Source organism: Micropterus dolomieu, linkage group LG10, assembly GCF_021292245.1.
Source record: "Micropterus dolomieu isolate WLL.071019.BEF.003 ecotype Adirondacks linkage group LG10, ASM2129224v1, whole genome shotgun sequence".
NCBI lineage: Eukaryota > Metazoa > Chordata > Actinopteri > Centrarchiformes > Centrarchidae > Micropterus > Micropterus dolomieu.
The window spans coordinates 3,533,581-3,547,923 of NC_060159.1; the positions used below are offsets into that span (position 1 = coordinate 3,533,581).

General features: G+C 44.0%; 1 protein-coding gene across 1 annotated transcript in view; it reads left to right on the forward strand.

The window, feature by feature from the left end:
- The window catches only part of rev3l (REV3 like, DNA directed polymerase zeta catalytic subunit), a 79,541-nt gene that overhangs the window by 50,346 nt on the left and 14,852 nt on the right, over positions 1-14,343 (forward strand). The window contains exons 9-19 of the mRNA XM_046061198.1: positions 1,105-1,247; positions 1,913-2,041; positions 2,363-2,600; positions 3,569-3,711; positions 5,390-9,218; positions 9,675-10,585; positions 10,785-10,870; positions 11,124-11,249; positions 13,121-13,313; positions 13,491-13,605; positions 13,891-14,006. Coding sequence (XP_045917154.1) covers positions 1,105-1,247; positions 1,913-2,041; positions 2,363-2,600; positions 3,569-3,711; positions 5,390-9,218; positions 9,675-10,585; positions 10,785-10,870; positions 11,124-11,249; positions 13,121-13,313; positions 13,491-13,605; positions 13,891-14,006 — 6,029 coding nt within the window. The remainder of the gene's footprint in view (positions 1-1,104; positions 1,248-1,912; positions 2,042-2,362; positions 2,601-3,568; positions 3,712-5,389; positions 9,219-9,674; positions 10,586-10,784; positions 10,871-11,123; positions 11,250-13,120; positions 13,314-13,490; positions 13,606-13,890; positions 14,007-14,343) is intronic.

Consider the following 14,343-nt stretch of genomic DNA (forward strand, 5'->3'; position numbering starts at 1 on the left):
GTGCATTCATCATTTAAAGCGAGTGAAAGGGTGGGACTTCTCGGTAAATGCAGTAAAGTGTTTGTCTAATCCATTTTTGGTTTATTCTTTGCCAGCCCTGTGTCTCTGTGTGGATGTTGAATCAGTAGCTTTGCATTTAAGGGCATGTTTCACTTTCTACTGCTCATTGTGGGATTTTAAACCTGCACAAGTCCCCAACTTCTAAGCCTCTGCTGTTTAATCAGAGCTGAAAAACTTTCTTCCAGGGTTTGGATCAGTTCAGGGGTAGCACCTAAAATGGGACTCGTTTTTTTTCTTTTTTTATGACCATTCCTGTGAAATTTGTCCCACTTGCGAGCGGCGGCAGCAGCCACCTGCCAGGTCTACATTTCAATATTTCAGAGTCACTAAGTGGTGAGTTGCTAAGCGATGCAGTAGGGGAACATGGAAAAGGGAGCGTGATAGGCAGCTAGTAGCTGAGAGCGATCTGGAGGGATACAAAGCCCAAGTTGGCTGCCTGCCCGTTTTCCATTCATATTCCCTCTCCAACCCACAGACACACACCACTTAGCTGCACACACTCCCATATGCTCACACACACTCTCCACACATGCGCAGCCACTCTCACACACATGCACACAGCCACCACACACATACACAACAGTGTACACATAGCGTAAACAGAGCACTTCCCCTGATTAAGACCCACAGTAAGGAGATGCTAATAAAACATGACTGCATGAGGCAGATACCAGAAGGTCCTCTGCTTTGTGATTCAGGCCGAGCAGACAGCACTGCTGACTCTCATATTCATTTAAAATGGGAACATTAGTACATAATTTCCTTGCACATGTAAAACACAGTTCTAGTTGAACCATGTGTTTGTTTTGAGTACATACTTAACTGATTGTCTCAGCTCAGTTACTGCTAGGGACGAATCTGTGCCATCTTTTTATCAATTCATTAAAATGTATGATTCCTTCGGCGGGGGGCGGGGGGGGGGTCATTTCATTGAGCCGTAGGACCTCCTCAAAGAATTTATTAAGACAGGATGACACAATGTGCTTTCACAGAAGAAATGATCATCATGCAGAAATGGTCTTTTTTCTGTCTGTCCCTGTTCAGGACACAAGGTTCATCTGTTGCTGACGGGGAGGACCAAGAGGATTTTCCCGGGGAACTCACTCTCCATTCTGACCCCCTGACCCCTGAGGAACTGCCGTCTACCCCTGCTAATGCTGTGGAGGCGCACAGAGACTTGCAGCCAGGTGAGGAAAACCGGCTACTAGGGATGCATGAAGCCTGTTCTAGTCAAATCTGTGTTGGAGGGTTTATAGGTTAAAAAAAAAAAGTCCACATTAAGAGCAAAATGAAATGAAATAATAATAAACATAATTTTAAATCACACTGAACTGAGTTGTTCATTTCAGTCAGTTTTTCACTGACAAAAAGTTATTTCAGATATTTGTAAGCAAAAACTAAATCAGAAAGCAACATGACGGCACACTCACTGTCAGTGATTGAACTTCATTTGTTTCCTACCTCTTAATGTTGCCCTGGTTCTCGGACTGTGTGGTTGGCAGGAAAGGTAGCTGGTGAAAGTGACATTTGTTTTCTTTCTCCCTATCGCTCCCACTGTGTCAGGGGTTCAAAGTGTGACACCGTGTGATTAGCATTAGCCTAATCTGCAGGCACTCTTTCTGCCAAGGCTCCCGCAGGAGCATAGAAGCTGCCAGGGACACCAGTGGGACACACACTGATCTCATGCTGAACCATAGTGCCACTTCCGAATTTGTGTGTGTGTGTGTGTGTGTGTGTGTGTGTGTGTGTGTTGATGAACCTCTCTTTTTAGATTATATCAATCAATGACGTGTAAAGGGTAAAGTTCCAGTGATGCTAACAGTACTCTTCTCCTCCCTGTCACCTTTCCCAGACTCGGTGAGGGGCAGTGGCAAAATCCCAGAGGAGGCTGTTGTTGACGAGGAGGCTATCTTGAGTCTCCTGGAGAACAGTCAGACCTTCCTCCCGCTCTCCCAGGCGTCCAATCACTCGCTCCTGTTAGGTATAGTAGCCAGTGAGATCCACACACAGCTCCAGTCTGCTCACTTTGTTTTCCTTCTTTGGGATTAAAAATCTATTTACATTTTCATTTATGTGAAATTCTCCTTATTTGTTTTCCATGATTCAAGTTTTTCTTTTACAGTCTCTGTCCTGATTTACCTCATTTTCCTTATTACACTTTCTGTCTTTCATCTTCACTTATATGGCATCTTAGATGTTCAAGGTTAGATGCAGCTTAAATGTTGTTTCTATTGTTAAGTCAATTTATAGCTTTGACTTTGATGTAATGTATTTAAATGCTTTGTTTTTGTTGTCTATGCAGACAGCAGCCAAGACCACGCCATCATTGATTTGCTAGCAGGCCTAGAGGACGATGGTTTCTGCAGGACCCCTGGTAGGCAGAATTCCCAGTCCCAGTCACTTCCTGGTGCCAGGAGCTATCACTGCAACAGTGATGAGGAGGAGGCTGAGCCAGAGCTGGACAAGGAAGAGGCCGAGCTCAGCGTGATCATGTCACAGCGGTGGGACAACGAGCATCCTGAGAGCTCATCCTTACCAAGGTAAGTTTGTTTCTGTTGTATTTAAGTGAAATATTGACATAACTTTTATTTTATAGTACCATTAGTTAGTTGTTCCTCTAATACACATATTTGCCTTTTGTGCTGCCCTACAGCTCAAATGAGTGTAGTTTTAACAGTTTTAATGACTTACAAGATATCAAAGTCAGATTTAAATAGACATCTTTGTATAGAACAATGTAAAGTTCGGCAGATAGAGTACGATTTTACAATTCTTAAACGTTGTTAACTCATTCTACATGTGTTAATAATCATTTTTGCTTTTGCTAAAACCTGCAACTTCTATGCTCACACTATACAGATCATTGTAAAAGGTGTGACCTTGCAGGTGTTTTGCTCTATTCAAACAAGATGGGTGCATCCTCAAAAACAAATATTTTTTTTTTTTTTTTTTACCCAAAGCAAGACTGCTAAATACGGACCTGCAGATTTCTAGGAAGATGCCAGCTTTATGGTCTGTCTGTGTTGCAGTTAAGTTCGAATTATTTTTTCATAGCATAGTCTCAGTCAAGACTACAGTCAGCCACATGTGGGAAAAACTACCTCAATGATATTGAAACTAACTCACAGTTTATAACGGATGTTTTGACAGCAGCCATGCAGGAGTTTCAGTGGTGGGAGTGCTTAAGCTTCAAGACAGCTGACCGACATTTGGACATGCCAGAAATCACGACTCCTCTAAACCTTGAACAACAGCTATCATCTGCGGCGATAAATTAAGGGTTATAATGAGGCTTAGTCTGTACAGTCCCTGCTAGCTTAAGAGCAGTAATACAAACATCAAGATAAATTAGAAATAAGGGTAAGTTTCACCGTCCCCATTCTCTGTGTGCTCCTGCTTAAGTACAAACTCGAGCCAGGAGGTAGGAAGCAGTCAGATGAAGGGCGTCCACGGTGAGCTGTGCGTGTGCATTGTTTAATCAGTGTTTCTGTCATCCCTATGTTTACAGGCCCGGTGTGAAAGAGCCAGCGGACGGCTTCAGTGATGAGCACCAGGAGTCCTCTGATGAAGACATGGACTGGAGTGGGAATAACTCTCTCTTCGCCAACCTGTCCATCCCCCAGCTTGACGGGGCTGCAGATGAGAGCAGTGGTGAGTAGGCCTGCGTGATATTAGGAAAATCTGCGATGTGCCATAACATTGTTCAATATTGCGATGACGATATGACTTGTGTCAAACTTCCTCCTGTCCTCTGGTGTCCTCCCACTGCTGTTGATGTCCTCCCACTGCTGCTGATGTGATTCACTCCCTCCAGGTACCTCTTGTAAAGAGAGGAGTGGCTGGTTTCTCAGCCAGAAGCTATGTTTACAAGAATTTGCCAAATTTTAAGATTTACCGGAGCCGGTTAATACCCGGTTTCAGTACCCATCCCTCAGTCGCTCCTTTGCTGTATGTTCACTGCACATGTTCATATCGCAATGACAATCAAAATATGATTTAACCGTCACTACTATTAGGTAGTCATCTCACGCTGACACATACGGAGAAAGCACTTAAATGTGTCGAGCAGGAACACGGGTGTAGCAGGCTGCTCGCAACCACAGATCCAGACCCCACAGCCCCGGCACCAGAAACACCTGCAGAAGGAGAGAGGAGGAGACGAGAAAGCACAAAACTACGAGAGAGGGAAGAAGTCAAATTAGTAACATACAGTAATGCAATAAGAATGCATACAGATGGAGAAGGGAGAGGATGAGAGAGGAGCTCAGTGCATCATTGGAAGTGTTCCGGGAGTGTAGGCCCATAGAAGGAGCCGGATCAACTGGAGAGTCTTATGGGACTTGGGGCAGCCTGATAATAATGTGACCAAACTGTTTAGAACTAATTAAACTAATTTGAATGTGAAAGTACAAGACAATACAACGTTGATGGACTTAAACAACAAAAGCAATGGACAAAATACAATTCTGACAAATTAAGGTACATCACTGATCCATCAATCATTAAAAAAAAATCTGATATTGCCATAAAGAAGTCCTGATCTATGATTTGCAATATTGCCTGCAATGACTAATTACACCCAAAGATACTTGGGGATATTTGCCACATTATGAATACTATGACAACATCTAGAAAAAATCTATATACTCTTGATAGTAAATGTTATCATATTGATGAAAAAATAATTAATATGATAACATTATTGGATCTTTTTGTCATTGATACAAAAAAAAAGACATTCTCATTCAGCTCATAAACAAGCCTCTTAATGCTTAAGAGGAGAGATACGAAATAAGAATATGAAATATCTTTAAATGTCAGACTTGGGAATGAACAGTGGGAATTGTCATACCAAAAGGTTTGCAGTCTAATTAGTCGTACTACCACTGGAGCCAGGTCCTAATTAGAAATGATTTTCACAAAGGATCTTATCTTACCACTAGGAGTCCACCTAAATGGCACTAAAGGTTCCCAGCTAAGAGTGTCCTGTAAAGAATAATTCACAAAGCTGCAGAGAGCTGATTTTTGTAAAGAACAAAAATGATTCCTAAACTGACGGAAGGTTGGGATGGACCACATTGCTATGGATGACATCCTTTTTATGTATGACCCTACCCACTAATGTATGTCTACAGTGCTTGGTGTTTGACAGGTGACCGGTCTGTCAGTGAATGTAAAGTATATTCATAAATACACAGGAGTGTGAGGAACAGATTCAATTAGATTGATTGATTTGAAAAGAAACAAATAGTCATGTGAAAATGAGAGATTTTAATTGCGGCTGGTAACTCTTATTAAAGTGCCTCTTCTTCTCTCTTTGTGTCCATAGATTCATCGTTAACGGACAGTGGCTCCAGGACCCAGTCTTCTCCCATAGTCACAGAAAAGATGCTCGGGAAGGGGAATCCCTTCCCCGGGGAGACCGCTCACTTGGAGCCACCTTCCTCAGCTAAGATCCATCTGGAGTGCAAGCACCCTGAGCACAGACCGTGTGCTCATGTGCTGGACACGGAGCAACCACTTGACAAGCACTTTCAATCAAAAAGCAGCCAGGACAGCAGTAGTGAATGTTCAACAGGTTTCAAGGTTAATAAAGAAATTCCCTACATCCCGCCAGTGAAACACCCCATCCCCTGCATGATAGCCAATCACCCTGAAGTGTCTACCATCTGCATAGACAAAGAGGACATACGACCCCTGTACACATATGACAAGAAAACCTCTATAGCTTTGGATAAGACAGATCTAGAAAGTTTCTCATTTGGTAACAGAAAGGTCACCAAAAACAGGAAGAAGTACGGCAGCATAAAGAATGTAGAAACTAACTGTTTGTCCATTCTTCAGAACCACAGGACCTTCTCTCTCTGTTACTCAGAGCTGAGAAACTGCTCGGCTAAGACAGAGCTGGAACTGACCCAGAAGGACAGTAAAGGCCCTGTCCTGAGGAACATCTCCTCATCCCCGTCACCCATGGAGGAGGATGAGTTTCTGGATCCTCAGGAGGAAGAAATTGGCCAGGACAGTGAGGAGGGAGATGTTGGTGAACTCAAAATCAGGTACGAGGACTATCAGGAAAATAAGACTGAGAGGACAATAGTGGCCCAGCAGGAAGCACACTACAAGTTCTTCCCAAGTGTCATCCTCTCCAACTGCCTCAGTAGGAAGAAAGCTGGGAGCAAAAAGCTGGCTGATTCCTGCAGCGAGTTAGAACAGGCCCAGCCTCGCAAATCTAGGATTAATAAAAAAAGGTTGGGAATGGTAGGACAGAGGAACAAACTAAACGTAGTTGAAAGCTCTACCTCTGATAGCCAGGTTAGTACTGGCCTCACCTCACTCACACCTGCTTGTCCAGCGACTGCAGACCCAGTTTTGGAGGATATGCCAATGAAAGAGGCCGAACCAGTTAAAGATGGACCAATCATAGAGGGAGAGCCAATCACAAAGGAGGAGCAAGAAAGTGAGGATAGGTCAGAAAATGAACAGACGGAACCACTTTCAGAGCCCTCTGCCACCACGGTTTCCAGTTTTTCTGAAGAAGCCAAAGACTCAGCAGAGGATAGGTTAAGCCCACTGCAAGATTTATCAGCTAAAGTCAACTGTACTAAAGCTTCAGCACTGCCTGGTAGTAAGTACACCCTGAGGGCCAAACGGAAGATGATATACGATGGTGAAGATGGAGAACACTCAGGTGCCACTCATTCTAAAAACCCAGCCTCCATCAAAGAATTGCTCAAGGACACGAATGTCCCCAGGGGGCAGGAGGTAAAATATCAGAAACGGCGCAAGAAGGAACCACCTATCATCATCAAGTACATTATCATCAACAGGTTTAAAGGACAGAAAAACATGCTGGTAAAGATGTCCAAAGTGAATGCAGAGGAGCAGTTGGTGGTGCTGACGCCAGACAAGCTAGTGCAGTACAATAAACTGGCCCCTCTCAAGGATTTCTGGCCCATGGTGCCAGAATCCACTGCTGTTAAGTTTCCCATCACTGAGCCAAAGGCCAAAAAACACCCCAAAAGAAAGACGAAAGTCAACTCCACAAATAAGAAAACAGTTGGCACCTCCTCCAAACCTCGGACCAGACAGCCACAAAGGGTCAGAAGGATTAAAGGCTGTCAGAGAGGCCCAGTTCTACCCTCCCTACCACCTCCTCGGCCATGTTACTGTGAGCAAGCAGATGACCATGGCATTGACTATACTGATGTCATGGTAGAGTTGGGCTACCTCTCCGATAGATCCCCAAGCCCTACAGACTCAACACCCCCACGTTGTTGGTCGCCAAGTGACCCTCTTATGGACACCAGTAGTTCAGAACAGCTTATAAACCCACTTAGTGACCCATGTCTCAGTTCTGCTTTTCACAAGCCATGCATAGTGACCTCAACCAAAACAGCACAAAATAAGCGTCGAACTGCCAAACCTAAGAAATCCACAGACACTAAAAAGAAAGTAAGAAAGTCTGCTACTAAGCTGAAGGCTTTAGAGGAACCCAAAAAAGAGAAATCCAGACAAAGCAGTGGTGCTACTCCAAGGCAGAGGAAGAAAGTTAAAGATACAGCTGAGGGTACTGTCAACAGTTCCACAACCACCACAAGACCTAGAAAGTCTCGCAAAAAGAAGACTGACGAACCCAAAATCCATGACTCGAGTAAAGAAATCTCCCAACTCCTTTTCCCAGGGGATGAGATGCCACCTTCTGAGAGTTCCTCTCAAGAAGTCCCTCCATATCAGCAGACAGTGGGCACAGATAGCCAGGGCAGTTCCCAGACTGCATGTCTGTCATACTTTAACTCCATAACGCAGTCTATAGAACCAAAGGTTGAGGATTGTGAGACTACCATCATGGAGGTCAACCAAAGCTTTTCAGCGCCAGCTCAGATGAAGCAGCAAGGTTGCCAGACCACTGTGGTAAAGGCCGAGGAGTGCATGGCTACTCCACCTCCTCTGGCTGGTAGACCCTTACTGGAAGACAATAAAGAGGCCCAAGTAGCAGCAGGCTCCCCACATTCAGGCCCTAAGAATGGGGAGATTCCCATTCTCTCTGAGACTCCCTCTGGCTTGGCTGTCCTCAAGCAGCTTCTCCTGAAAAGGCAGCAGGGACAGGCCCTTCCGCTGCAAGTGGTAGGTACAAACAGCCACTCCACTGCCATAGCTCAAGCCACAGCACTACTAGATCCCACAACTAAACCAGTTAAATCTAGAAGAGCTCCCTCCACCACTCCCCGGAAACCCAGGGCCCCAAAATCTACCACCGTAAAGGAGAAAAAGCCCAGAAACAGGAAAGGCAAAGCAAGCAGTACTCAGCCAAATCTATCAGTGAAGCAGGAGGGCAACATGTCAGATGACTGCCCCATCTTTCTGTCAGACCCAGGTCTGGACAGCTGCAACTTCATAGAGGACAGCTTATCACCAGAGCTCCCACACAACTATACCTTTGATATAAATGCCATTGATCAGACAGAGTTCTCTAGTCCATACAGCGGCAGTCAGTTTGTCCTGACTGATAAAAATTTACCACTTAAGTTCCTGAGTGATGTCAGCCAGGAAGCTGTATCCGTTCAGGTGCTTGGCTTTGAGAAGAAACTTGATAGGCTATTTGGTTCTGGGGAGGAACTACAAAGAGGTTCTGATTGGCACAAAGCAAGGCCAGTCAGCCCTGACCTCTTTGATAGACCCGAGAATGGGGAGTCTGTATCGAATCACCTCACACCCCTTGACGCTGAGAAAATCAAGAGCAGAGGGGAGCAGTGGGACTTCTCTTTAGGTAAAGCTCATACACTCAGCCCCTTTCAAGACTTTCACTGTGAGAGAAAAGAGCTGCTCTTTTCCGTCTTCGACCCTGTCCTACCTTTGCCTTTAAGCTCTGCATCATTCGTCGACCATGAAGGCTCCCCCACAGGGGAGCTTCTGGAGGGCATTGATGGACTTACGTCCACCACACCCAGCAGCTCTCCACGCTCCACTAGCTCACTATCCCAGGTGAGGGCAAGCCAACTGCTGCGGGGGGCAGGGGGTGGAGCCCACATTCTCAAGCCCCTCATGTCCCCTCCAAGCCGGGAGGAGATCCTCAGCACTTTGCTGGACCTGGAGATGTCAGAGGCATCGTTTCAGGAGCCCTTCTGCAGCGACCCCTCTGATGCACCAGGGAAACCAATGTAAGACACTTTGCACCAGCGGCACAAGCTGATGTTATGAACTGTAAACATTCATTCAATGTAAAAGCTGTGTTGCTTTTACATAGTTTGTCCAGTAAAGACCACTGACAAGTTTATTATTACTGTAATATGTCAAGCCTAGTACATAATGTTCACGGTCTTTAAATAACCAATTTTGGGGGTCCCTTATCAAAAATATTAAATTGTTAAAATGGCTTAGGAGATTTTTTTTTTTTTTTTAAACTCTCAAATCTCTGTCAGCCTCAAAAATTCAATATCAGTCAGGCTGTAATTAATACTATCTACAGGACTTTATTTAATATAAATATATATATACCACGTGACTCATGTTTACTCACTAGATTTTGCATAATTCTCCACTTCTGAAGTTCTAGATTGCAGTAATTCATATAATGTCAATAATAAATTAATCACATTCCCTTGTCCTTTCTCTAGGGAGGTTGGTGGCCGTAAGTTAACGGTGGGTACCAGACTGGCTAAGGAGCTAGCAGAGTTCAATGGAGACCTGTCTTTAGAGGGCCTCCATTTCTGGAAGACGGCCTTCTCAGCTATGACTCACCCTGCTACAGCTATTACCTCATTTTCCCAAGCCCAGGGAGCTGAGGCCTCAGAGGCAAGTAAAGAGCAGGCCAAGCTTGACCCGTCCTCAGCCACTGACAAGAAGGTTGTCCTTCTGCCCTGCAAAAACCCACCATGTCGAGAGCGTGTGCAGCTGTGGCTGGAAGCCAGGAAACAGTATGAGAGTTTAAAAAAAGGTAGAAGAGAGACGGGGCTGCTGACGAGAGGGGTTGGGCTGGATGTGGAGGGGAACCAAGAGAGAACTGATCCACCAGCTGCTTCCAGCTGTCCAGCAGTGAAGGCTGAGCTGATCGAGAGACTCTCCAGTATCAGGACCCAAAGGAGAAAGAAGTTGAACCTTTCTTTAATCATATCTCCTCTTAAGAATATAGGCTCTCAGTCTAAATCCACAGAGGTGAGTCCAGTTTCAGGTGAAGGCGGTGTGGATATTGAGCATGAGGGTGGAGAAAATGATGACGATGATAAAGCCACCTCACCAGAGTCCCCAGAGCTGCCTCCCTGGCAGCAGTCCTCTCAGCCCAGCCCCTCAGGGCCAGACCAGCTCAGTGAAAACAAGCAAAGTGAGAACTCTCCAGAGTCACCGTCAGCTAGGCTCTCTAACTCCCTGGAGAGACTAGTGGAGAATCTTAGCCCCTCACTCCTCAATGTCAGTAACAGGGAAGAGGGGAAGACTAGTCCCCACCTCCTTCACTGCACCTCCTTTTTAAGGAGGAGGCGGAGAAGCAAGGAAGATCTGGAGCCGGTGTGCAGCACGCCCAAATCTGAGGGTAAGAAAACGGCAGGACATTCTGTGTGTCAACCATTAAAATCTGTATAATTGACAAGTGTGCCAGGATGTGGAATTTATCAAAACTGAACAATTTTAATTATTTCTGACTTTGGCAAATCTTCTGCGTGCAGTCCTGTTATTAATATTTATTGTTGCTTTACTCATCTCTGATCTTTCTGTTCTTATTCCTGCTGCAGACGATCCCATTTCTCAGAGACTCCAGCAGAGGAGGAGAAGCCAAGCAGACCCACTAAGAAGAGTTTTACTGAACACACAGATGAAGGTCAGACAACAAGCATTGATTTTTACCACCATTGACTTCTCACCACATCAAAGAACACTGTCCATCCTGGGTAGGGAAATGACTTTAAAATACCAGTGTAGAGCAGTGCGGGGAATGCGTCGTATGTACCCGATATTTTGTCATCTTGTTGCACCTTCCTCTTCTGTAGTTTGAATTGAGCCTTTGAGCATATGATGCCACTGTGTTGTCTTGTTCATTTGTTGATGTTTCTCTTGTACTCTGTCTTCCACAGAACCAGTTTGCTGCTTTGAATGTGCCAAAGAAAGAGAATTCTCAGATTGAAGGGCCCAGCATAGCCAACTCTTATGGCTTCAAAATCAGCATGCAAAACCTGCAGGATGCCAAAGCTCTGCATGAGGTGAGCTGCACATCCTAAGATTGTGCTTCTTTTTGCCATAGACAGGCTCAGACTGTTATACCAGGTGTCTGACAACATCATGGAAAGGATCCCTACAAGTGGCTCTCGGTGACACCCTTAACTGGAAACTGAAGTCTCACTCAAGGACCATTCAAGTCAGACTTGGAGAGACGAGTTTGTTTGTGTACATAGTGGAACACACTTCTTTTCCAAACGTTACTGCAACACAACAATCTCTCCAGCTCTGACTCAGGGCCCAGGTTTAAAAATACCAGAATTCCCTTTAAGGGATGACGTTCGATAGCATTTTAATAAATGTGCTTATTGAATCACAGTCCTTATATTAGTCTAATTAGGTTCAACTTTTAACATTTGCAAGTACCTACAGTTAATAATAATTAACCATCAATGATTTATATAAAACCTGATCACTATTTGTAAGCTTAGAAGGCAGAAACACTATCACTTATTATTATTATTATTATTATTATTATTATTATTATGCGTTTGTAATAACATTCCCCCACATTAATAAGATAAGGCAACATTTACATCAACTACAACCCTTTTAAATGCAGTGATGCCACAGCATTAACAAGACAGCTCTTAATACCGGTTGTCATAGTAACCCAGCGCACTTTGAGGCTTGTGCGTTTTCCAGATGCACAGCAGTCAGAAGTAGCAATCACCAGAGCAAGCCATTTAAAGATTTGTTTGTAAATGGAGCTCAAAGACAAGCTACATGTTAGATCTCAGCTCTCAGCACAGTCTAAAACAACTGAACCTGAGCCGGCTTGAAGAACCAAAGTCGGACTGAACACTGAAAGCTACTTGGCTTACACTTTTACAGTCTGTAGGATTGAAGTTCCCATGCCATGACAAAAAACTGAGGGGTCCCATGGTTTGAAAAACTTCTCTAGAGATTGGAGACTTGTCACTCTGATGGGTCTGTACACTCACAATCGTAGTGTGGCATTACAGTAATATTTCTTAAGCCTTACAAATGATCTTTGGCTGGTTATTGCAGAGAGGACAATGACCACCCAGAACGTTGATTTTAGTTGTTGTGGAATTAACATTTATTAGACACAGTCTTTTTGGTTAGCATTTTAAGTAGTAAAAAGCAATGCCACAGTGCTGGCCTAAAATGTTACTTGAATCTTTGCGCCAAAAATTGATTCTTGCGAATAAAAAGAACAAGGACAGATAAAAGGTTTGATTAGTGATTCATTAGCTTCTCAGCCAACTAGGAAGCTGATCTAAAATGATATAGGCAATCAGAAGCTAACCGCAGCCATATAATAAATAAAATCCCAAACATCATTTTTGTTTAGAATTATTGTTTGTTGATCTACAGAACACTGTAGAGAAAGTTTAGTAGGATCTTCACCTTGACCAGCAGGGACACACATGGTTTCAGGGCCTCAGAATTGGCGGGCTCAGCCACTCTAGTATCTTTTGGAACGCAATGTAACATTTAAGTGACTGAGGTTTTACCACTGAATCCTGTTCTCCATGGAGCCCATGCAGTCTATTAGGATTTACTTTCATTTACATTACATTTAATGGATGCTCATGCAGAGAGACTTGGAGTGAATGCATCAGTAAAATAAACTTCAATTAAGCAGTTATAGTAAGCAGTCATTTGCAGAGGGTCAAGGTACACTGGCAATATTAATGCCACGAAAAAATGATTAAATAAAACAGCAATGAATGTACTTTAAAAAGTGAGAGTGGCCTGACAATTTTACAACCTTTACTCTTTGTGTGGTAATGGTAAGACCATTACCACACAATCCAAGTGTAAAGATGATTGCTGCAGATGGAGTTTTCCTTTTGAAACAACACTGTTTTTTGTCTTTCCCTCTCAGGTCCAGTACCTAACACTGATGGGCATGGAGCTTCATGCAAGAACCCGACGTGACCTCGAACCTGACCCCGAGTTCGACCCCATATGTGCCTTATTTTACTGCCTCAGCTCTGATGCCCCCCTGCCAGAAGTAGACGGCACCCAGCTGACGGGTGCCATTGTGGTGGACAAAGACCATCAAAGTTTTGACCAAGGTTGAAACTCACTTTATTATAGAGTTTATTATAGAGATATGTTGTTATATGTAAGATGTTCGTAATGTGTAACATTATTCAGCAAAGTCGAAGTAGGCAGCATTGATTATGTGAGTTGTTCGTAGTCACATGATGCCTATGTACAGTCAGGCTGATGAATCTGTTTAATGCCCTCAGGAGGTCACAGAGGAACAGCGCCCCTGCTGGTCAGGTCAGGCGTCTCCGGGTTGCAGGTGACGTACGCCACAGATGAGAAGGTGCTGTTTCAAGAGCTGATAACCATCATGAGGAGGTGTGTATGTGTGGACAAGCAGGTGTTGGCACAGCTCCTTTATTTATTGCTCCAGTTGAATGTACTGTAATTGAGTTGATTGTTACGGCTTTGCTAACAGCAAATATGAAAAGCTGCTGGTAGATAATCACTCAGGAGCTTTTCTGAAGCAGATAAATTGACTTCCTTTTCATATACATATATAACACATAATATTTATGATTTTTTACACATTATTTAGATAATGAAATCCTAACCTAAGCAACCACTGTTGTACTAGGTTCTAACATGGCTGTGTTCTGTCAGGTTTGACCCAGACATCCTGATCGGGTATGAGGTACAGATGCGTTCCTGGGGCTACCTCCTCCAGCGGGCCGCAGCACTCGGAGTGGACCTGTGTCAGCAGCTGTCACGAGTGCCAGGTAAGGCTGTGTGTCAGTTCACGTAAGGAAGAGTTCAAAGCAGATCTCTTTTGTGCAGATGATGGACTTGAAAAGCATATATGGCCAAGTATTAAATTGTCTGGATATACTTTTTGTTAATATATGCTTTTTTGGATAGATACACTTCATTGTTTTATTTCAGCACCATCAAATACTACATTTCCTTGCAGCTCACAGATGGTGTTCAGAAACTCATTTGTTTTGTTTTTTTGCTGTGAGTAAATTTAGGGGGTACTATCGGGCGCTGTAATTAGCACTAGGTGAAAAAGCACAGCCCCCCCCCGTTCATTTCACTTGCACACAGAGGTCTCCTGCA